Genomic DNA, 23,213 nt, shown 5'->3' with positions numbered 1-23,213 from the left:
TAATAATAATAATAATAATAATTAATTTGCCTTTTGTTGCTTTTAAAAAGTGTCGGTTGGTGCGCTGTAATCGTGTTTTTGTCGTCGTCGTCATCGTACCCGCCGCCATTTTTGTTTTTTAACGGATGACATTTTAAAATTTTAGAAAAGAAAAAAAAAGAAAAAAGTTTTTAAATGTACAAATTCGTGTAAAGTTATTTTAATAATAATAATAATGATAATAATAATAATAATAATAAGTTATAAAAATGTGTAAAATTTGCTTGTATGTAATTCGTTTTGTTTTCATTTCGGGTTTCACCATCATTGTTATCGTCAATTATTATTATTATTGTTATCGTTAATCGTATAGACAATGATAATGATAATAGTGATGGGAATCCCTAAGTGAAAAACGTTATAACGAATGCGAATAATAATTGTATATTTGTACATATATATATATATATTAAAATATAATTTTTTTTTTTTGTACAAATTTTAATTAAGAAGAAAAAAAGAATGAAAAAAAAAAAAAAATGACGAAAAAAGAATAAATTTTAATATAAAAAAAAAAAAACGTTGATATATTTTATTTATTTTTACCAATCCTACAAATATAAAAAAAAAGGAGAAATGAGGGGAAAAAAGGAGAAAGGAGGGGAGAAAAGAAGAAAGAAGGGAAGAAAAGGAGCAATGAGGGGGGAAAAGGAGAAAGGAGGGAAGAAAAGGAGCAATGAGGGGGGAAAAGGAGAAAGGGGGGGAGAAAAGGAGAATGAAGGGAAAAAAGGAGAAAGGAGGGGAGAAAAGGAGAAAGGAGGGGAGAAAAGGAGAAATGAGGGGAAAAAAGGAGAAAGGAGGGGAGAAAAGGAGCAATGAGGGGGAAAAAGGAGAAAGGGGGGGAGAAAAGGAGAAAGAAGGGGAGAAAAGGAGCAATGAGGGGAAAAAAGGAGAAAGGAGGGGAGAAAAGGAGAAAGGAGGGAAGAAAAGGAGCAATGAGGGGGAAAAAGGAGAAAGGAGGGGAGAAAAGGAGAAAGGAGGGAAGAAAAGGAGAAAGGGGGGAAGAAAAGGAGAAAGAAGGGAAGAAAAGGAGCAATGAGGGAAAAAAGGAGAAAGAAGGGGAGAAAAGGAGAAAGAAGGGGAAAAAAAGGAGAAAGGAGGGGAGAGAAGAAAAAATGAGGAAAAAAACAAAGAAAATGAGGGAAAATTGAGAGGACAAATAAAAATGAGGGGAATATAAAGAGAAAAAAAGAAAAAATGAGGGGAAATCGAGAAAAATCTAAGGGGACGTTCGTGGAAAAAGAGAAAATGAGGAGAAATCGAAAGAAATCTAAGGGGACGTTCGTGGAAAAAGAGAAAATGAGGGCAAATCGAGAAAAATCTAAGGGGACGTTCGTGGAAAAAGAGAAAATGAGGGCAAATCGAGAGAAATCTAAGGGGACGTTCGTGGAAAAAGAGAAAAATGAGGAAAATTTAAGGGGAAATGAGGGGAATAAAAAAAATATTAAAAACTTAAACTTCTTTAAACTTTTTTTTTTACAATTTTTATTTCTTAATTTTTTTTTCTCTTAAAATTTTTTAAGCCAATAAATATTAAATTTAAAGCGACAAAAAAAAAAAACAATAATAATAATAATTATAATATTAATAAAAAATAAAATTTTTAAAAAGGAAAAAAAAGAAAAAAAAAGAAAGAAAAATTTCTTAAATTTTTTGTAAATTTAACAAGTTCATAAAAGTCTCTTGAGAGAGAAAGAGAGAGAGAGAGGGGGGGGAGGGAGGGAGAGAAAGAGTCACAAAACGAAAGAGGATAAAATGTTTTCCTTTTTCGCTTTGTGCCTTTTTCTTTCCCTCTCACTCTCCCTCTCTCTCTCTTTCTCATTATCCCGATAATTATTATTAATTCATGGTACCGAAAACCGGGTTGTGCCTGCAAATGCTCGGACCGTATTCTTCGTAAGCGCTTTTCGTGTGACAAACTTGATAGAATTCCGGTGTCGAAGCGAGCATGCTTCCTCCGAACCAGACAGCGTATCTTTGCATATGATGAGAAACAACTTGAACTTCGACGGGTTTAGGTTTGATTCTTCCACCGCTGAGCATTTCGCTAACGCTTAACCTACTATCCACGACTCTTCTTATGTCTCTCTGTAATCTCCTACCGAAATCGCGAAACATGGTCGATCCTCCGGAGAGAACGATGTTACGATACAAAGGTCTTCTCACGTCAATCGGACAATTTTGTATTACCGTGTCGACAATTTCCGACAGCGGCGTCGTAAAATCCGGATTGGAAAACTGGAAATTAAAAAAATAAATAAAATTTCAAACATGACGACAATGTATTATTTTAATTATCCTCCTCCTCCTCCTCCTCCTCCCCCCCGTCCTTTTGATTTTCTCCTACCTCGGGATGAAAGAAAATTTCAGGTCCTAAAAACCTTTCGTATCCTACGTCGACATTAAATGGATTTTTCGTCACAGAATTTATACCCTCGTATTTTTTCATCCATTTACCCGAATCCGTGTCGTATTTGGCAAATTCTTTGGCAATGTCTGGACAAATGTAGCAATACCTTTAACAAAAATCAAAATATTAAAAAAAACCAATTTCCCACCATCTTTTCTCTCTCTCTCTCTCTCTGTTCCCTTCTCTCTCTCTCTCTGTTCCCTTCTCTCTCTCTCTCTCTGTTCCCTTCTCTTTCTCTCTCTGTTCCCTTCTCTCTATCTCTCTCTTCCCTTCTCTTTCTCTCTGTTCCCTTCTTTCTTCCTCTCTCTCTCTGTTCCCTTCTCTCTCTCTCTCACCTTTCTTTAATTGCTTTTGCTGTTTCCAAAGATTGTTCTGGAGGAATACCGACTTCTCTTTCTCTCAAAAGAGATTGTATAAAATATGTTATGTTTCTACCGGCGATCGGAATGTGTTTGATACAACTACCAATAACATAGCCTTCAGCCTGTAACAAAAACAAAAAAACAATCAATCAATGATTACTCCAGTCAAACAAAAAAGCATAAGGAGTGTATATACAAACCACTGGAATGACATGGGTAACACCATCACCACTATCGACAACAATCCCCGTAAGTGTTCTCTCTTCGACTGGACGAGTTGCCCAAGAAGCAGCCAATGCTAAAACTGCTTGAACAGCAATGTACAATCCGGGTACATTAAATGATTCAAACATTATTTCTAAAAATAATAATGATAATAATGATGATAAAGCATGTTTTTTTATATATCGAAGGTAAATCAATCAAAATGAAAATTCTTACCGGCTATATATTCTCGATTTTCAGGCGTGTTGAGAGGTGGTTCGGTCAACAAAAAGAAATGATCTTCAGGTTCGGCTCTCAAATATTTAAATATACATTGTTCTAAAAATCTTTCCATCAAATCCCAATCTTCTACCAATCCATGTCTAACAGGATACTGAAAAAAGAAACGAATAAAAAAAAAAAAATTAATTAATTTTTGAATATTCGATATTTAAAATTTTTTTTTTTTTTTTTTAAATGTTTTCGTTTTGTTGTAACAATAATATATATAATAAATTTCATGCATACTCATGTATCCAAAAATTTTAAACACATATTCTTTTTTATAACAACCTTCACAGCATAGCCAGTTGCATCGAATGCTTCATCTCCTATGAAAAAATCTAAATCTTCGACTCCTTTTGTTAATCTTCTTATGGCTTGATCTCCAATTTTAGCACTTTCCTTAATTGCAATTGCTGAAGGAATGATAAATTGGGGTTCTTTGTTTGATGCAAAACCAAGTTTGGTGTACCTGAAACCATAAAATTCTTTTTTAATGAACGAAAGAAAATGAATAAATAAAATGAAGAAAGTTAAAATGAATAATAACGAGAATGATATTTTTATTTAATACACGGGTAACCTTACTTCATCGGTTGTAATTTTTTTGTTTTTGAGATAATTTGTAAAAAAAAAAAACATACCCTGTGCCGACATCAATGACGCATGCCGGTAATCCTCGTTCCATTTTAAAATAAATTACTTTAAACCAATAATAATGGATAATATTTAAAAACTTAAATAAAAAAAAAAATTAATACATAGAAATTAAAAAAATACGACGAGGAACGCCCGTGGGTGACAAATCCGACACCGACACCACCTAGCGGTAATCATCATCGTTGCCAACTTTTGAAAATTCACAGCCTTCTATGACTTTAGTGTTCGAGAGTACACACATTTATTCATTATTGCAAATCATATTTAAATTTGAAAATTACGAATGGAAAAATTATAAAACAAAAAAAAATAAAAAATAAAAACAATTTTATTATTAATAAAACAACATCAACAAAAAACAATAAATAAATAAATCAATCAAGATTCGTCATATTCTTTAACGTGATTCTGTGGTTCCGGATCGAAATGAGGCCATTTTGATATTATTTCGTATGCATTTTTACCCGGGCTCAAAGTATCGAAAGTTGAATTGGCAGCGAGTAAAGAATACGATTTTGATATAATACCATTTTCCAATCCGTATCGTATTAAATATTTAATTCCGTTCGTTTGCATCGTCGTGGGCGTCGATGTTTTCGAAAAATCACCTATTAAATTAATATCGATGTTTCGTCCGTTGATGAACCCTCCGGCTACGTTTCGTCTCGTCCATCCTCTTCCTTCGTAAATGTTTCCGCTTGAATCAATTAGAAAATTATACGCAATGTCGGCAAAATTGAGAGATTGATGATAATCCTGCATTTGTTTTATCAGGATCGAACAAGGTTTGAAATCGTAGCATTGAACGGTTACCGAATGGGAAATGACGACATACGGTATCGGTATTTTCATTTCGATGACGGAAGTCGGCGGTTTACCACCCCAATCTTCTTTTGTGTACATGACGTGATCTTCTTCGTGTACTTCATCCCCTAAAAATTAAAAAATTTTCTCAATTAAAAAACAGAAAAAAAGAGAATAAAACATTAAGAAAACCGAACTCACCCTCCGTCGCAAACGGATTTATTTTAAATTTCGGCCATTTTTTAACAATGTTATATATTTCCGGTGATACTTTTGTGTCGGAAGACGTGGCGTTAGCCGTCGTCACGACGTAATTATTCGACAGATAATTATTATCTAAACCGTATTTGATAAAATGTTTAGTTCCTTCAATTTGAGGATACGTAGGATAATGTTGGGGATTACCCAAAAGGCACAAATATAAACTTTTCTCGTTGGCCGGAAACGGAAGAGAATTCGTCATGTTCCATCCACTATCTTCGTAAACGTTTCCGTCTCCCCCGATGAAAAAATTACACGTGATAAAATCATCAAGGATACCCGTCGAATTCGTTTGAATTCCTTTAATCGTTCTCATGCAAAAATCATAATCGAAACAAGAATCTCCATTTGTTTGCGATACGACGACGTAAGAAACCGGAAGTTTCGTCACGTTATTTTTCGCCGAGTAATTTTTCCTTCCGCCCCACTCGTATTTGTCGTAAATGCAAATATCGGTCGTCGATTTCGACGATGGATAACATTTCGTCACTTGTTTCTCTACGAAATAAATTTTTTTTTAAAAAATAAAAAAAATACGACTTTTAAATATACAAAAATGTATAAAAACAACAACCTTCGACGAAAGGTTTGACATAAATTAAAATAAGAGTAATGGCGGCTCCGATTAAAAGCAATGCTAAACTTATGTAAATCCCATTTGATAAATTAATACATTTTTTTAAATAATTTTTAATATCGTGTGGATTTTTTTCATTCTGTGCATCGACTCCAAACCTTGCCGAACCTGAAATACAACAAATAACAATAAATAAATAAAATCTCTACTAATTAAAAAAACAGAATGGGGTACTTACAATTTTTCAATGAATTTTCAAAAGCCATTTCCTTCATTTTTTTCGCCGCAGATTCTGATAAAACTTTATCTCTAATAATAATTTTTTCACCTTCTTTATTATTCTTACCGACATTGTCACCATCACCATCATCATTACTATTATTTATCGTTATTGAAGAATTCGATGGAGTCGCGTGTTCGTAATTAATTATGGTCACAGGACCGTTGAAATTCGTCTGTCTACCGACTACGAATTCGGATGAATTTATACATTTAACACTAACAACATCAGATTCGACATCTTCCAATGGTGACACATTAAAATTAGGTATAATACCTTTCCAGGTATTTGGATTTTCCACGTCTTTCAAATCCATTTTATTAATCACGAAAACTAAAAACGAAAAAAAAATATATAAATAAATAAATAAAAACAAGATGGATGGATGTTGTCGAGTCCTTGAAAATTACGTCACAATTCCTTATATTTGAATAAATTATATTTTAATTATTTACGTACTTTTACACCATTATTGTCATTATTATTAATCGTGATTTGACAATAAAAAAATTATTTTCTTTTTTTTCAATCGTTAAAAATATTATTAAAACACTTAAACCGTTTGAAATTCACTAACTCAACCCGCACGTTCTTCGCGTTCTTTTTTATTCAAATTCAAATTTTTTCCGTTAAAAACCGATCGTTCGTACGTTTGATCGTTTATATTGACACAATAATTTCACTTAAATACCTGACGCGAGTGATGGCGCTAGTGAGAGAAGGGGGATGAGAGATAGAAAGAGATAGAAAAAAAAATTCAATGTTTAACTTACGAGTAAAAATTCATGTCTACACTACGTTTGTCTTTTTTCTTTGTGTCAAAAATACATAATGAGAGGAGAGTTATAAAATTCGCAACGTAACTAACGACGAGCAACCAGTAAGAACAACTTTTTAATTTTTTTTTTATCTCTCAACAATGTATTTGAAAGCGAAAGACCGTTTCCGTCATATGATTTCAATTGAAAACAACAGTCTTCTTACACTCGATTGATTTTTCCTAAAAAAAAAAAAAAAAGTTGAACATAATTTTGACGTCATTCAGTGTCTGGATTGGAACTTGTGCGTTTTATTTATTATTAATAATTTTAAAATGTGAGTAAAGGTCATTTTTAATAATTTAACATTTCACGCATAATTCGGTGTTTTATTTTTATTTTACTGAGGGGAACACCCTGAGGAGTGATTAAATTATCACATTGAATGGGTAATTATAATTAATTTTTTTAAAAAAATATTTAATTAGGGTTTTCCCAATATTTCAAAACGTTCGATTCGATATAAAAAACCGTTGAACCGTTGTTAAGGAAAAAAGACGTTAAAAAGCTTCTTCTTCTTTTTTTTCATTTACCTGTTTTTTTACTAAATCAGCATTAAAAATATAAACGAAAATTCTAAGAAATATGATAAAGTTTTTATTTTTTTTTTCGGTTTTATCTTTTAGTTTAAAAAAAAAACAAAAGAGTATAATATTAGGTTTTTTGTAACCGTCATTTTCGAAATGAAATTTTTTTTGAATTAATTAAACTTTTATTATAATAATTTATGTACGATAAAAGAATAAAATCGTTTACCTTTTACATATATATATATATATATGCATATACATGATGATGTGAAATTATTTTTCTAATTTTTTGTATGTTCGTTACATTTGTAACTGTCATTTTCATTACAAATAACGATTCAGCGGTTTTAATTATTTAATTTAATTAATAATTATAATTAAACGGAATTTCAATTAGAAAATAATTCTATTTTACTTATTCGTCAAATGTTTCGTAACGGTTAAAATTCTGTTATAAAAAATTTTTTTTTTTTAATATCGTAATTAATTTGCAATAAATAACGAAAGAATCGCATAAAATTATTATTTATTTAATAAATTATTAAATTAATTCGAAATTAAAATTATAAAAAACGCGCAAATTTCAAAAAGAAAAAAAAAAAAAACGTTAACGAATATAACAAAAAAAAAAAAACGCCACTGTGCAAAGTGTTCGACGTTAGAATTCGTTCGAATCTTTTCAAAATTTGAAATTTTTGTAAACGGCGGTGCCAACTTAATTTTTGTCTTCGATCGAAATAAAATTTCCCCGCCAAATTTAAAAGTAAACAAAAAACGATTATTGATTGGATGGGCGGAGAAGGGGGGGCGGAAATTTTTTATTTTTTTTATTTTTTAATTTTAACGAAGTGAGACAAACAAACAAACAAACAAACAAACGACGCAAAAAAATAGTATTAAACGTTTGTCGATTCGAATAATAAAGAAAATGCAAATAAAATTTTATATAGGGTGGAAAACGTTAAAGAACGGGTCATGATGGGTCTTGGGGGCGGGGCAAGGGGAAAACCGTTAAAAAATGATTTTTAATTAATTAACGACGAACAAATTTCACTAATAATAATAATAATAATAATAAATATTTATTTTTTTGAATAATTAATTATTGAACTTTTTGATACTTAATTAATAATTAATTAAGTCTTTTATGAAAAATTCATTATTTTAAACGACATTTTTTTGTTTTTTTGAAAAAATTGCGCGTTTTTTTTCTCCCCGACTATTTGCAAATTAATAATAATAATAATAATGATAATTTTAAAAAACGAAAAGTTCAAAAATTTTCCGATTCAGTGACCTAAAACGAAAACGAACAAGGAGAAAAAAAAACGAAAAAAAAAAAAACATAAAATGCAAATGAAAACGTAAAAAATAATTTTTTTTTTTTTTCGTGTTCGTGAGGTTGGCAACTTTGAGGGGAAGAACTGCAAAAAAAAAAAATAATGATAATAATAATAATTTTATGCGACAAACACAATAATTGGTTAACAACAATTATGCGAATAAAAAAATAATTTTTTTTTTTAAATAATTTTATTTATTTATTTATTTATGTACATCAAGACTTAAATTTAAAAATTTTATTTTATTTTTTTTTCACTCACTCTCTTTACATACTATTTATGTTTATTTTTTTTTTTTAGCGTACATACACGTGTGTGTCTGTGTGTGTGTTTGTATGCGTGTGTGTTTGTGTGTGTATCGTTTACAATTTATTTACTTAATTATTATTATTATTATTAATATTTAAAATTAACTAAAATTCTAAAAACTTACATGAAAATTTATTTTATTTTTATTTTTATTTTTATTTTTTTTATTCGATCGCGTCGACGACGACGACGACGACGTTTTTCAATAATACAAGAAATATAATAATTATCTACAAACAAACAATGACTTAAACAAACAAACAAATAATATATATATATATATATTTATAAAAAAAAATAAAATAATAATAATAATAATAATGATAAAATTAATAATAATAATAATAATAATTTTTAATACATAATATTTAAAATTTTTGCCGAATACACGTACGAGACGCCATTTTTATAAAAAAAAAATTTCCAAAAAAAAACCGTTATACTACGTCATTTCCTTTACCCCCCCCCTTCACTCATTATTTTCATCACCCCTTCTTCCCTACATTAAAATAATTAGAAGACTAACGAATATAAAATAAATTGAATACTCCGTACTATAGTCTCAATACGAGTCAACGGGTTTTACTTAAAAAAAAAAAATTATTTATTTTTATTAAAAAAATAAAAAAAAAACTTTTGATGACGTAATAAAAAAAATTCGGCATTTCGCGTTTTGCCCGTTTGTTAATCGTACGCGACAGAAATAAAATAATAATGATAATGATAATAATAATAATAAAAATCTAGTTTTCCACACGCTGGAAATTGTCATATCTTTCTACAAATATATATTTAAAAAAAAAAAAAAAAAAAAAAAAAACGTTAAAATTTAAAAAAAAAAATTTTTTTTTCTTGCTTTTATTATTATTATTATTATCATCATCATCATTAATAACAATAAGTTGGATAATTAATTTAATTTAAAAAATAAATATTATAATAATAAAAAAAAAAAAAAAAATTTTTTTTTTTTTAAATTTAATTTTCCGCGTTTGTGTTTTTCATTGTTTTTGTTTTTTATATTATTTATTTATTTTTTTTACATGTTGTAGGCTACGTAAATCGGATCGAGTTGATCGGCGAGAAAACCATCACGTAAATGCATTCTTTGTTTTTCTCCTCTTGAATTGATTGGCACGACTCCGGGATCTACGACCACGACGACTCCCACGATTAAATGATGTTCTTCTAAAACGGTGTTCGTCACGAGCGGAACCAAATCCAAAGCTTCGTTTTCGTTACCGTCTAATTCGACGACCACCACGAGAAGATTGGTCCACGTGAATACGGCGCTGCGGTAACACAAAAACAAAAGTAAGTCAAAAATCCGATCATCAAGAGAGAGTGAGAGAGAGAGAGATAGATGGATAGATTGATAGGTAGATAAAGATAGATAGATAAATGGATAGATGGAGATAGATAAGTAGATAGATAGATATAGGTAAATAGATATAGATAAATATTTAGATAAATGGATAGATAGAGATAGATAAATAGATAGATAGATATAGATAAATAGTTAGATAAATGGATAGATAGAGATAGATAAATAGATAGATAGATATAGATAAATAGTTAGATAAATGGATAGATAGAGATAGATAAGATAGATAGATAGATAGATAGATAGATAGATAGATAGATAAATAGATAGATAAATAGATATAGATAAATAGATAGATAAATAGATATAGATAAATAGATAGATAAATCGATAGATAGATAGATGGATAGATATAGATAAATAGATAGATAAATGGATAGATAGATAGATGGATAGGTAGATAGAGAGAGAGAGAGAGAGAGATTAATATTAATAAGAAAATCGTTTTCTCACCATTCGGCAATTTTCTTATGACATCTCATAACGCTATTTTCAATATCAATCGGATGATATCTCATTCCCCGCAGCATCACAGTTTCATCCAAGGCCCCGACGACAAAAACGGCATCGTGTAATTCTAAAATTTATCATTAATAAAAAATTAATAATTAATTATTATATAAACGAACGACTTTGAACAAAAAAAAAAAAATTATCAATTTTCTACAATTAAATAAATGATAAAAAGAAAGACGACGGTGAATTATGAAAATGATGCGTTACATTGATCGGCCGGTCATCGTCGTGATGATGATAACGAAGTCGGTGATAACAATTTGATGAATATTAAATGTGAAATGAATTTCCCTTCGGCCATTTTAATTTTTCTTTTCGGGATCAATCAAAAAGGAAAAGGAAATTTCGTATGTAAAAAAAAAAAAAAAAAAAACGACGTCGCGAGCGAGTGAGCGGGAAAGGTAAAAAGCACGTTAGTCCCTTGCATTTTTTCAATGCACCGATTTTTTCGAACCAACAGAGGAAAAAAAAAAACAAAATGGCGCCGTTGTAAGAAATTGTCGAATGAAAATCCAACATCCCAAAATACATACCTCGAATTATCGTGTTAAAGATGATTGTGTGTGTGTGTGTGTGTGTGCGAGTGAGTGAGTGATTGTGTGAATGAAATTATTATTATTATTATTATTATTATTATTATTATTATTGTTGTTACGATAATTAATTATAATCCACCAGCGCGAAGAAAGTTCCATTTTTATATGATTTTCATCCTCCAGCGCAAATGGAAATGATACTACTTAATGAAAACAAACCTTTAATTTTTTTTTTGGTTTTTTTTTTTTTTTTTTTTTAGTTTGATTTTGATTTTGTTGTTATCCGGTGTCGGTGATGAGCAAAGCGAGATGATTACGTCGAAGAGGGAGCGGCATGCAAACACAAAAAAAAAAAAAAAAAAAAAAAAAAAATAGAATTTCACACCAAGCTTAGTAATGTTAATGAATGTGCACCTGAGGTAACCGGGGATGGAGCAGGGCCTAAGCCTAGATCTGAGCCAGGGGGCAGGGAACTATTGTTCTCCTCACCTCCACCTGAACCTGAAACATCGTTTCCGTCCTGTTGTGTTCCTTCGGTGCGTCGAAGGAAACCCAAATATCCGGTTCTCGCGTACACTTCGCTGTTCGAACCGGTCACGAGTTTGGCATTGAAATGATCTCCGTAGTCGCTGTCGTCGCCGTATATCGTGAAATATCCGCTCGCGTTGTGAGGTGACTGAACCCAAATCTGAATTGCAAACAAACAATACGAATTACGACGCTTTAGAAAATTTTCAAAACCGGAAAAAAGAAACAATGTAAATTAATTCAATATGAACGCTCACTTCTCCTAAATGCGAATCACCACATTGGCCTTTGGTTTCCGGATTGGCTATTATGACTTTGACTCCGGGTAAAAGTTTACCAGATTCCATGACGCATAGAGAATGCGGACTACCTCGTTCAACGAGAGAAACTCTGTCGTTACGAAGAGCTCTTAAATCCACGTAAACGGTCGATGGTTCCGGACTGGAAGCTCCCTAAAAGAAATTCAAATTAGAAATGCGAGGAAACAGAGAGAGACAGATGGAGAGAAGGAAAATCATTTCCGTTCGTAAACCTGTAGACAAATGGCCACGTTGACTCGACATCCGAAACTCGTTGAGACGGCTCTGGGACTCAAACCGAGAGCAGAAAACAATTTTGAAAAAGAACTTGTCAGACTTATTCTCGGTCTTTCTTCTGCCACGACGACGCACGTTCTAACGCAGCTTAAATTAACGTTTCTCTGTTTGAGAAGATTTACGGATGAGCCCAAGCCCTTTGTACATAATTCCATGACGCCTTGAAACATAGAAAAAGGAAAAAAAAATTAAAAATCATTCTCGAAAATGACGTCATTCGAAAATAAAATAAAACGGACTTCGTACTGCTTACCATACGAACAAAACGTGTCTCTAACTCGATAATTACTAACAGCCGTTAACCACAACGCCGGATTAACTTCGACTTCAGACGGAGGAATAAGAATCGAATGATGACCAGAGTATATGCTGGAAGAAAAAAAATTGGACACTAAACGTGAAGAAAACAAAAAAAAAAAAAATTTTAAGGAACGTTCAAACTCACCTGCTCAGGCACCACAATGCAAAACCTAAACCGCAATAAGGATCCAAACAGAGTGCGATGTGTCTAGACGGATACAGTTCGCAAGCCAATTTCATTGACTTGCACAATGAGGTAACCGCAGCGTGAGACATTTTTATACCGGCCAACATTCCCGTCGTCGACACGCTGGAAAAAGAGAAATCATTGAAATACAATTGAAACCCGTTCGTCCGGATGCGTCAAGCGATAAACGCATGAACCACACGTACCTGAAATCGAGATAAGCCAACATTTCCGCCGTGGGAGCTCTGTACAACATGGGCAATTTCTTTTTAGGCATGTCATCCGTGTCCAACGTTATCGGCCACGATTTTATATCGACAACGTTGCTCGCTTCTTTCGACCTAAGGAGTTTTATTACGTTCGCATTCGATAGGACTAATACGGATTTGCTAACGTCAACGATCATTCGAACGGTGGGAAGTGTCGTTTGTAAATTTTGCGGATGCGGAGGCCTTATCGTCACGGGTACGGCACCTGTTTTCGTGGGAGAAAAAACAAAAATTAATTTTACGCGTGCAAGGCCACGTGTGGTGGTGGGCACGCGTGGAAAATTTCACTCACCGACGTATAAACAACCGTAAAAGGCGCATATGAGATCAATTCCTGGCGGGAATATCAAGGCAACGTGATCACCCGTGTTGATTTTCCCTTTTTCTAATAATAAATTCCCAACTCTTTCCGCTCTCTTGTGTAGTTGCGAACACGTCAAAAGCGTCGTGGCCGTTCCTTTCGCGTTCAACAAGCTAAATATAACGTGATCCGCCGTGCTCGCAGCTCTCCACCGTAGGGTTTCCGAAATGAATTGATACTGGAAAGATAATATTTATAATAATAATAATAATAATGATGATGATGATGGAGGGAGGGAGGGAGGGAGCGTTGTCGTTTATCGTTTCTCGCAAATTAATCCATCATAATTTTACCTTTCTTGCAGAATCGGATTCTTCATCTATCATTCCCATGTCTCTTCCCTGAGCCGAAGCCAATCGATTTCCCTGGACTAAATTTCCAACGATGACGGATGCCGGACCGATGTCTGTAACAAAGTTCGCAGCTGGAAAGCCACATCATAAAAAATTCGAAATTATAGAAAAACAATAGAAAGATGTAAGATTTTAGTATGTATAGAGTTTTATTATTATTATTATTATTATTATCGATATTATTCGGTCAGTTTTGTGCGGAAAATTTATTTATAAGAAACATAGAGAAAGAAAACGGAAACGGAAAAAAAAAAGAAGACGAAGAATAATTTTCTAAATTTGCATTAAAATGTTTGTTCCGATTCAAAAAAAGAAAAAAAAAGCCGAACGAGTGAGAGAGAGCGAGATAGAGAGAGAGAGAGAGAGAAATAGAGAAAGAGGAAGCAAGCATAACCTACCTGGATGAACTTCACGTGGTTTGGGCAAATTGGTAACACAGGTGTGAGGGCACAAAAGAACATTAGCAGGATGTAAAGTCCCTTCTAAATATCTTCTTTTCGTTTCCGACAAATGAATTCCTCCCAACGGGGTTTTTGGCAAATAATTGGGCGGCACCAATGCCAGGCAGTAAATACCGACTTGATGGATGGAATCGACGGCTTGCAAAACTCTCGACATCCATTGAAAACTCTAAAAACAAAAAAAAATTTTTAACGTTTTTATAAAACCGTTTGTTCGTTCGTTCGTTTGTTTGTTTGTTTGTTCGTCGACAAACTCGAATTGATAAATAACCTCTTCTTCGCTGCATTCGGGCCTCTGTTCCGCAATGACGCAAATCCTTTCGTCTCTTAATACTCTTATGCTGAAAACGGCGATTCGACCTCTGTAAATGAATCTCATGGGTTCCACAGCCAAAACAGTTGCTATTATATCGTCCGCGTTATGTTTTCTACCCGTGACGGTCATTAAACCATCACGTGATCCGCATACGAACACCAAACCTCCCTTTAAGAAAAAAAAAAAAAATTAATTTTTTCGTGAAAAAAAAACATTCACGACGTAACGAAAGGATATTATCGTACGGGTCCTAAAAATCCTAAAAGTCCACTTCTTGTGTATTCAGCATCGCCCAAAAGACTACCGTCGGCTTGCAATGGCTGAACTTTGAACGTGCTATTCGTCAACCCTTGCAAACCCCAATATTGACTCGCCGTTGCTCCCGAATTAACACAGATTTCACCTACTTCGTCAGTCTTGCATAAATATGATGTTCCTTCGATTTTCACAACCACAATCACACCTGGAAAAAAAAAAAAAACCAAAAAAAGGAATGATGAACGGATGGAAAACCCAAACGACGAATCGAACGAAATCGCTGAAAATGTTTAACTCACAACCAGGCATGACTTGACCGCAGTCTTGAAGCGTTAAAGAAGTCAAAGAATTTTCCTGATCGACTCGTACCACGCCGAAACTTAATCCCGACATGGATAAAACTCCTCTTCCCGTCGCGTTGACTCCGGCACGACCGGGTCTTCTGATCGACACGGTGAGTGCTTCGCTCGATGACGCGCACGGACATATGGCATCGGAACGAAGACCCTTCGATTGGAACACAGATAGGAACTGATCGCAAGACGAAAGCGACCACGGATTAGCTCCGTCGGCAACGAGAAGAAGTCTTAACGACGACAGGCTAATGTCTTTGTGATCTTTTGTTGCTAGAAGGCCCCAATGCAAATCCCTCGATTTGACGACGGCTATGCTCGCTGGAAACGACATGAAAACGTTGTAACGTAACCGGGTGGTGGTGGTGAGGAGGGAAGGAAGAAAACGGAAACGGATATACGCACCTCTGTATTTTGTTATCATTTGCATCCAAGAAGCCGGGTTGACTTTCATTAAAGCGTAGGGTATGAATATAACGTGCATCCCGTTTAAAACGCTCGTTAAAACGCTATGCCAAAGACCTACTTCTCTTTTAAAATCTAATACGCAGACCATGTTCTCTCCTTCCGTATAATTGCACGCCATTGTTAAAGTTCTGCAGTGGGATAACATGGCCACTCTCGTGACGGTCACACCCATAACAGAACCATCTTTATCCGTCGTGTACTGTAACACAAACAACAAAACATTAATCGTGACGACGACGACGAAAAACTTTCTGCGACTAAAATCGAAATTTACTTCTATGTAGGCAGGAGTGTCGTCGGTTAATTTAGGAGGCGGTAACCAGTCTTTGGGAGTTTTTGCCAAATGCTCGGTGACGAACCATTGTAATTTGGGCCAACCTTTAAAAGCGACCACTTCTCCCGTCGTGACTTTCGGCAATCCTTTCAAACAAGCCTCGGAGGTGAGTGCGACGGAAATACCGCAGCTTCCCAAAAGGAATCCGATTTGTTGGGAACCCGCATCCTGAAATATATATACACATACGATTACATACAAAATCGAAAAGCGATATATCGAAAAGTGATATATCGAAATCACCAACAACTCACCCTTCTCGTCAAGGGTACTTCGATGGGAACGGGAACGATTCCGGCTTGAAGACACCCATAGAAAGCACATAGAAAATTAATTGGATCGTTATTCGGATAAACGAGAGCTATTCTATCACCAGATTTGAGCGTTGTTTCCTTGCTAAACGATCTGTTTAGTAAAGTGTAAGCTATTTTTTGAGATCTACTGAGCAATTTTCCGTAACTTAATGAAGTTATTAGTTTTCCGTTCGGATCTAAAACCGTTGCGACGGGAGCTTTAAACGATGCCGACCCGTACCTTTGAATGGCAGCTTCTAAATTACGTGGTAACCCTGATGGCACCTGAAACGAAACGCAACAAATAAAACAGTGTCAACAACATTACCCAATCGGAGAAATGGGTACACGTAAACTGAGGACTTACAACAAGTTGTTCGCCCAATGCCGGAGTCATGGTGCTTCCTTCGGGCTTTGGAGCGTTCGGATCTTTCGGATTTGCGGCTATTTCTAATTCTATGTCGTCATCTTCGTAAAATTCCGGTAACGGTCGCCTTTTGGGTCTTTTCAACGTATTGAGTAACTGTTGTATTTTCGCCGATACTTTCCACCTACCCGTACCCGTTAGAGTACCTGTTCGTAAAAAAAAAAAAAAAAAAAATTAATCGATAAATTTTTAATTTTTCGTTTTCGTTTCCGTTTCCGGTTTTATTATTTTCATTATTATTATTTTTTTGCACAGGTGTTTAAAAAAAATTCAAAACGGTCGGGGTTCTTGAAAACAATTTATCTTTTTACACGAAATCATTTTTTTTTTTTTTTTTTTTTTTTAAACCGTACTTGCTTTTAAAAAAATTAAACGTCAGGAAAACTGGAGGAAAAAAAAAAAAATTTAAATTTGATGTGACACACTCGAAGGAAAAAAAAAAAAATTCAAATTGTAATAATTGAAAGAAAAAAAAAAACTTTGGAAACTTTGGAAAAAAGAAAATGGCGGAAACCGTCGTCAATGGCGGCAATTGTGACGAATACGAAAAGGAAACGTTTTGAATTTATACATAAAAAAAAAAAGAAAAAGGAAAAACTTTAAAGTTGGTAAAAGCAAAAAGTTGGCATCCCTTTTTTTCCTTTTCCTCTTCCTCTTTTTCTTTTTACCCGAAACCGGATCGGACAACTTTCCCATTTCCACCTCCCACTCCCCATCCCCCATCCCCCCATCTCACGAAAATTTAATTTCCTTCGGTTGCAACGTGGCGCGGCACAAAAAGAAAAGAAAAGAAAACTTTTTTTTTTTTTCCTTTTATTTTTCCTTTAGAAACAAAAAAAAAAAAAAAACTTAAAACTCGAAAGATAAAATAATATTCGAAATTTTTACCCCCCCCCCTTCTCGAATAACGTGGCAGAAGAAGAAGAGGAAGAAAAATTTACGCGATCACGATGATACTCACCCATGCTTTCGTCTGATGCCGAAGATTGCCTCGATTGATTGTACCTGTTCACCCTGTCGGCAGCTGTCAACCTTCTAGATTGTTGTGCCGTGTTGTGCGTGACGTCAGGTGGTTGAGAATCTGCAAAAAAAAAATCACGTTCGCTCCGTTATTATTATTATTATTATTATTATTAATTTAAAAGAATAAGAAGAAGAAGAAAAAGTCACTCACATGATCTCAAATTGTGCATAACATTCGACAAATCCGTCATTTCCAAAGGCGGCGGTTTACTTCTTTTCCTTTCATCTCGCGTTATGGGTTCCTCCCAAACCGTATGATTCGGACCGTTTGTTATCCTAATAACAATAATAATAATAATAATAATAATGATAATAAATAAACGAAAACCGATCATCGGCGTTTGGACTTGTGTAAAAAAAAAAAAAAAACGTGGAGGAAGAAGAATAAGAACGAGGATATTAAATCGAGCATGAGATTAGCCACCCACCACATGCCGCCAATAATTAACAGCTGGATATAAAAAAAACAAAAAACCCCTTTTGGAATATTGCGAGGAGAGGAGAGAGAGAGAGAGAAGGGGAGAGAATAAATTCTTACATAACTTCACATCGTCATTATCATCATCATCATTATTAATTTACGGTCGCCATATTGGAAAAAAATTAAATGGACCGCTCTTGAACGGTGGGGGGAGGGGGAAGGAGGTCGCGTAAGCGGTCGGTGAGAATAATTAATTAAATTACCCATATTTCAAACGATATGCACTTGAACGTTTTCTTCTGCTCCCCCCCCCCTTCGAACCACAAGATGAAAATGAAAATAATAATAATGATGATAATGATAACAAAATGAGAATTTCATATCGTCGAGGCCGATCAGGGACAGGGGGGCAGGAGGCGGGAGGAAAAAGGAAGGAAAAAGAAAAAACGTGTTGCAAAAATTCTTTTTAAAAATCCAACCGAAAGGAAATCAATCGAAAATCGATTTGTCCAATATGGCGAGAGAAAAAGAGAGAGAAGGGAGAGAGAGAGAGAGAGAGAGGAAGATGAATCGGTCATCGATTAATTATCGATAAAATCGTAAGCGACCTCGAAACCTCGAATTTATCAAAAAAAAAAAAAAAAAAAAAAACGAACAAACGAACGACACATTTCTACCATCATCGGTCACATAATAAAGCGTGGGCCGTCCTTACCCGCACCACCACCACCACCACCCCCACCGTCGTCGTCTTAATTTTAAAAATGGCGTCTGTCTTCTGATATGAATAAATCAGAAGGCGTGTGTTTATGTCTCATTATTTATATTTACGAGTATTTTAATTACATAAAAAAAAGAAACTGTTGTCGTGTATGTTAATGAGTTACCATACATACTCCTTTGGTTTTTTCGCTTCCTGCCACGACGTCGTGGTTTTTTTTTTCTTTTTCTCATTAATCATTCCTATTACACGTTAACTTGTTACAATACAATTTTCGATACATTCGTTGTTTGTGCGTGCGTGCGTGCGTGCTTGCGTGAGTGAGTGCGTGTGTGCGTGCGTGTTCGTGTCGTGCCACATGTTGTTCTTACGTAAGAATAATGTCGGTAGTCAGGTAGTAGTGGTAGAAGTAGTACTACTACCACGCAGTCCTTGGCAAATGATAATTTATTTTATACAAATGGCCTCGAGTATATTTTTACTACCTTTGATATAAATTATTTTTTTCAAACGGAGGGGAGAGGGGGGGGGTGAAAAGGGTGGGGGAAAAGTTTCGTATCGATACGTTCGAGAAAGGAGGAATGTCAAATAGTATCTCTCTCTCTCTCTTTCTCTCTCCCCATCCTCATCCTTTTTTTTTCTGAACGCGTTTCTCGGGGGGTATGTTTCGTACCTGGTACTTCTATGCGATTGCCTTTGTTGCGGCGGAGTTTCCCTTGCGGATCCTGTGCTGCTTGTGTCTGATTGGGGTAGTAATTGCGTCGTTCTCGCTCTTTCTCTTTCCGGCGTGCTTTGAACATCTTCGACGTTTTCACCGCCGCTATAATCTCCCGAACTCGAATCTGTGCGTTTTGTACAAAAAAAAGGTTATTTTCTTTTTCGTTCATTTTCATCGAGGTACGGGGGGAGGGTGTCGAGACAGGGGGAAAAAATTACCTGAATCGTGTCGCTCTCTATCGGGACTTTTCGCCATGACCGACGTCCTTTTCGATGGCATAGGCAGCGATGGTTTAGGTCTGTTTTGCATGGCTGCAAGAGCTTGCTGTACGGCTTCCTGCCTGACTTCTGTAATATTTTAAATTTTCATAGCAATTAGAAAACTTTATAAACGAAACAATAAACAAACAAACAAACAAAAAACGACAAACGTCAAGCAAACGAATAATAAAAGAAAAAAACAAATTTTCAGGCCGAAACGTATTAAAGCAAAAAAATCCAAAAAAAAAAAAAAAAATTTTTCCCCCAACTTTTCTTCTCTTCCCACGCTCCTTTCCCCCCGCATCTCCTCGTTCTTTTCTCTCCCTTCCCCCTACCTTAAACCCCCCACCATTTATCTCCCGTTTTCATTCATTTTCTTTTTTTTTTTCTCCCTTTATCGTTTCTTACACAAAATCAACGAAAAAGAAAAAACGCGATGACCGCGAAACGTTACACTCCGATTCGAAATTTATTATTGTTTTAATACAGTTCAACAAACGTACAAACAAACAAACAACAAACAGCAAATTTGATTTTCCTTTATTTTCGTTGTGATTACAAACGAACGAACGATCGAGTTCGACAAAGTAACAACCGGTTTCCGTTTAAAAAAAAATAGGTTCGCGTCGAATAATAATAATAACAATAATAATAATAATAATAGTAATGTTAATAATGATAATAATAATAATAATAATAATAATAATAATAATAATAATAATCGTATCATCCACCAGGTATTCGATCGATTTGTGGAATGATGACTCCCTCTTGGCGTCGCCGAAATGGAAAAGCATATAAACAGGAAACGGGATGAAAAGGATACAGAAGAATGTTCCAGAAGGTTTCTCAGGTAGGACACGTTACTTTATCTCGAAATTGTTTTCGCGTTTGCCATTTATTGCCACGTGAGGGCAGCGTTGCGTCATCGTTGATATGATGAAAATGCGAAATTCTTTTCTCCTTCTTCCATTTCTCTCTCTCTCTCTCTCTTTACCTTTTTTTTTTTTTTCGAATTTCAAGAGTGACGAGATGGAAACTCGATTCCTTTTTGGAAAACGGATCGGCTTCACTGGGTCAAATTAAATTGAAATTCTTTCGAATAAAAAAAAAAAAAAAAAAATTTCTCTCTCTCTCTCTCTCACTCTGATGACGGTTCGCATTTCTTTTTCCCATCGGAGATTTTCCTAGCCTAAGAGAAAAGTCAATTTAATTTTCCTGTCGGTTAATAATAAGTCTTAAGTGCTGTTTCTTGTTTTTTCCCTCCGTCGGAAAAGCAGGAGGAAAAGGAGAAGGAGGAGGAGGAGGAGCAAGGGCAGGAGCACCGGAGGAATTTTCAACCTTAACCTATCATTCCATCTACTCAAACATTATCGAATCCTTTAAAATATTTAATCTTTTTATTATTTAACGTTTAGCTTTCGTAAAAAAAAAAATTATTTTAGGGGAAGAGGAGGGTGTCTTCCCCCCCCCCCGATGGGTTCGATCGCGCGTTTTTCTCTTAAAATAATAATAATAATAATTAAACGAAAAACAAACAAACGTTTGTTATACGTTACGGAGTTCCTTCTCGCTGACCCATGATCGTAATTTCGGAGGGAAAAAAAACTTTGACCTACGAATAAAACGAGAGAGAGAGAGAGAGAAAGAGAGAGAGAAAAAAAACGTGGAAGTAGAAAAAAATAAACCGAAAGGGAGGGAGGAAGAGGGAAAGAGAGAGAGAAAAAGAAAAAAATTCCCCGCTTTTGATTCGTTTATTTAATTAACGATTACCCTTAATTTTTCGTTATGAAATGAAACCTCCGACGTGGAAGGAGAAAGAAAAGATTTAAAAATAAATTTTAAAAAGGAAAAAAAAAAAAAAAAGGAAACTCTCTTTGATTTTCCGTTGAAAATTAATTAATGAACATTCGAAAAGTTTTCTCTCTTTTTCTCTTTCTCTCGGTCTGTCTGTCTGCCGCTTCCGCTTTTTACCTTTGTTTCTCTCTTTCTCTCTCTCTCTCTCTCTCTCTCTCGCTTTTCCGTTGCTCATTGTCTTTTGTTGAATTGTTTAAAAAAGAAAAAAAAAGGCGGGAAAAAAAAATTACAAAAAAAAAAAAAATTATTTTTTTTGTTAAAGTAAATCGTACACCGTGAAAAACTCGTTGACATTTTTCTTTTTTTTTTTTTTTTTGCGTTTTTTCTTCTCACGGAAAAAAGAACAAAAGAGAGAAAAAGAGAGAGGGAGAAAGACGAAGAGGTAGAGAGAGAGAACGAAGAAAAAAATAACGAAAAATTCACGGGGGTCAAATGTGAAACGAAAGAAAAAATTTGTTTACGTCACACGTAAAAAAAAAAAAAAAAAACGTGAATGTGGTAAATTAATAACTGACACGACAAAATGTCGTTTAACGCCACGTTTGCCCCCCCCCTTTCCCTCCCCTCCGACTCTTTCTCTTTCTCTCTCTCACTCGGGTGTTTTATTATTTCAATTTCGTTTTGTAGTTTTTTTTTTTTTTTTTTTTTTTCGAACGAGATTTTATTTTTTTTTCTCGTTAAATTCGAGAATGAAAAATCCCTTTCATTTTTTTTTTCCCGTGTCATTTTAATCGAATTTACGTGCAAATACTTAATAACTAACTAACTGTCGAATTATTACAAATTTTCTTTTTTTTCTACCCCCCCCCCCCCTTTCCGGTATCACGCGTTCGATATTAATAATAATAATAATAATAATGATAAAAGACGAAGAAAAACGACAAATAAAAATTTAATTTAAAAAAATCTGGGAAAAAATGATTTCGATTCGGGTAAAAATGACGATGACAATTATTTACCTCATTTAAAATAATAATAATAATAATAAAAGAGAAAAAGACAGAAAGAGAGAGAGAGAGGGGGGGAGAGGAAAGAGGGGAGGAAGAGAAAGAAAGAAAAAGGAAATAAAAAAAAAAAATAAGGAAAAAATTTAATTGATATTTCCGATAAATTGAATTTGAAAGGAAAAGCGAGAAAATTAAATAAATGGGAAGTAAAAGACAAATAAAAAAAAAAAAAAAAAAAACACAATACGGAAAGAGAGAGAGAGTGAGTGGGGGGAGGAGAAAGAGAAAGAAATATAAAAAAAGCGGAGGGAGAGGGAGAGAGAGAAAGGGAGGGAAATAAGAAAACTTTTCGAGGATCGGATTTCCCATTAAAAAAAAAAAAAAAAAAAATTAATTTGAATAATGTTCGAGATCGATAAAATTTTTTTTTTTTTTTTTTTTAATATT

General features: G+C 34.2%; 3 protein-coding genes across 3 annotated transcripts; all 3 read right to left on the bottom strand.

The window, feature by feature from the left end:
* Nucleotides 1-1,878: 1,878 nt before the first annotated feature.
* On the bottom strand, nucleotides 1,879-3,985 carry Phum_PHUM581040 (uncharacterized protein; the record flags this gene model as incomplete). Its single annotated transcript, XM_002432298.1, has 7 exons — nucleotides 1,879-2,277; nucleotides 2,387-2,555; nucleotides 2,785-2,933; nucleotides 3,012-3,169; nucleotides 3,253-3,409; nucleotides 3,589-3,769; nucleotides 3,942-3,985. 7 exons carry the CDS (start codon nucleotides 3,983-3,985, stop codon nucleotides 1,879-1,881), a joined length of 1,257 nt encoding a protein of 418 aa, XP_002432343.1.
* A 350-nt stretch (nucleotides 3,986-4,335) lies between these two features.
* Nucleotides 4,336-6,195, bottom strand: Phum_PHUM581030 (peptidoglycan recognition protein, putative; the record flags this gene model as incomplete). Its single annotated transcript, XM_002432297.1, has 4 exons — nucleotides 4,336-4,889; nucleotides 4,963-5,520; nucleotides 5,597-5,767; nucleotides 5,838-6,195. The coding sequence occupies 4 exons, from the start codon at nucleotides 6,193-6,195 to the stop codon at nucleotides 4,336-4,338; spliced, it is 1,641 nt and encodes a 546-aa protein (XP_002432342.1).
* Nucleotides 6,196-9,918: 3,723 nt separating this feature from the next.
* Nucleotides 9,919-20,314, bottom strand: Phum_PHUM581020 (disco-interacting protein, putative; the record flags this gene model as incomplete). The annotated part of the gene is made up of 23 exons (XM_002432296.1): nucleotides 9,919-10,171; nucleotides 10,717-10,840; nucleotides 11,730-12,003; nucleotides 12,101-12,295; nucleotides 12,376-12,599; nucleotides 12,693-12,808; nucleotides 12,885-13,049; nucleotides 13,133-13,400; nucleotides 13,488-13,734; nucleotides 13,850-13,962; nucleotides 14,308-14,539; nucleotides 14,642-14,854; nucleotides 14,932-15,149; nucleotides 15,244-15,618; nucleotides 15,703-15,964; nucleotides 16,040-16,267; nucleotides 16,354-16,677; nucleotides 16,760-16,965; nucleotides 17,781-17,900; nucleotides 17,994-18,118; nucleotides 19,658-19,826; nucleotides 19,921-20,049; nucleotides 20,305-20,314. 23 exons carry the CDS (start codon nucleotides 20,312-20,314, stop codon nucleotides 9,919-9,921), a joined length of 4,590 nt encoding a protein of 1,529 aa, XP_002432341.1.
* Between the last annotated feature and the right edge of the window lie 2,899 nt (nucleotides 20,315-23,213).

This window comes from Pediculus humanus, genomic scaffold (assembly GCF_000006295.1).
Source record: "Pediculus humanus corporis 1103172108309 genomic scaffold, whole genome shotgun sequence".
NCBI lineage: Eukaryota > Metazoa > Arthropoda > Insecta > Psocodea > Pediculidae > Pediculus > Pediculus humanus.
Note: the sequence above shows the minus strand (reverse complement) of the source record. Positions and strands in the feature narration are given on the sequence as shown.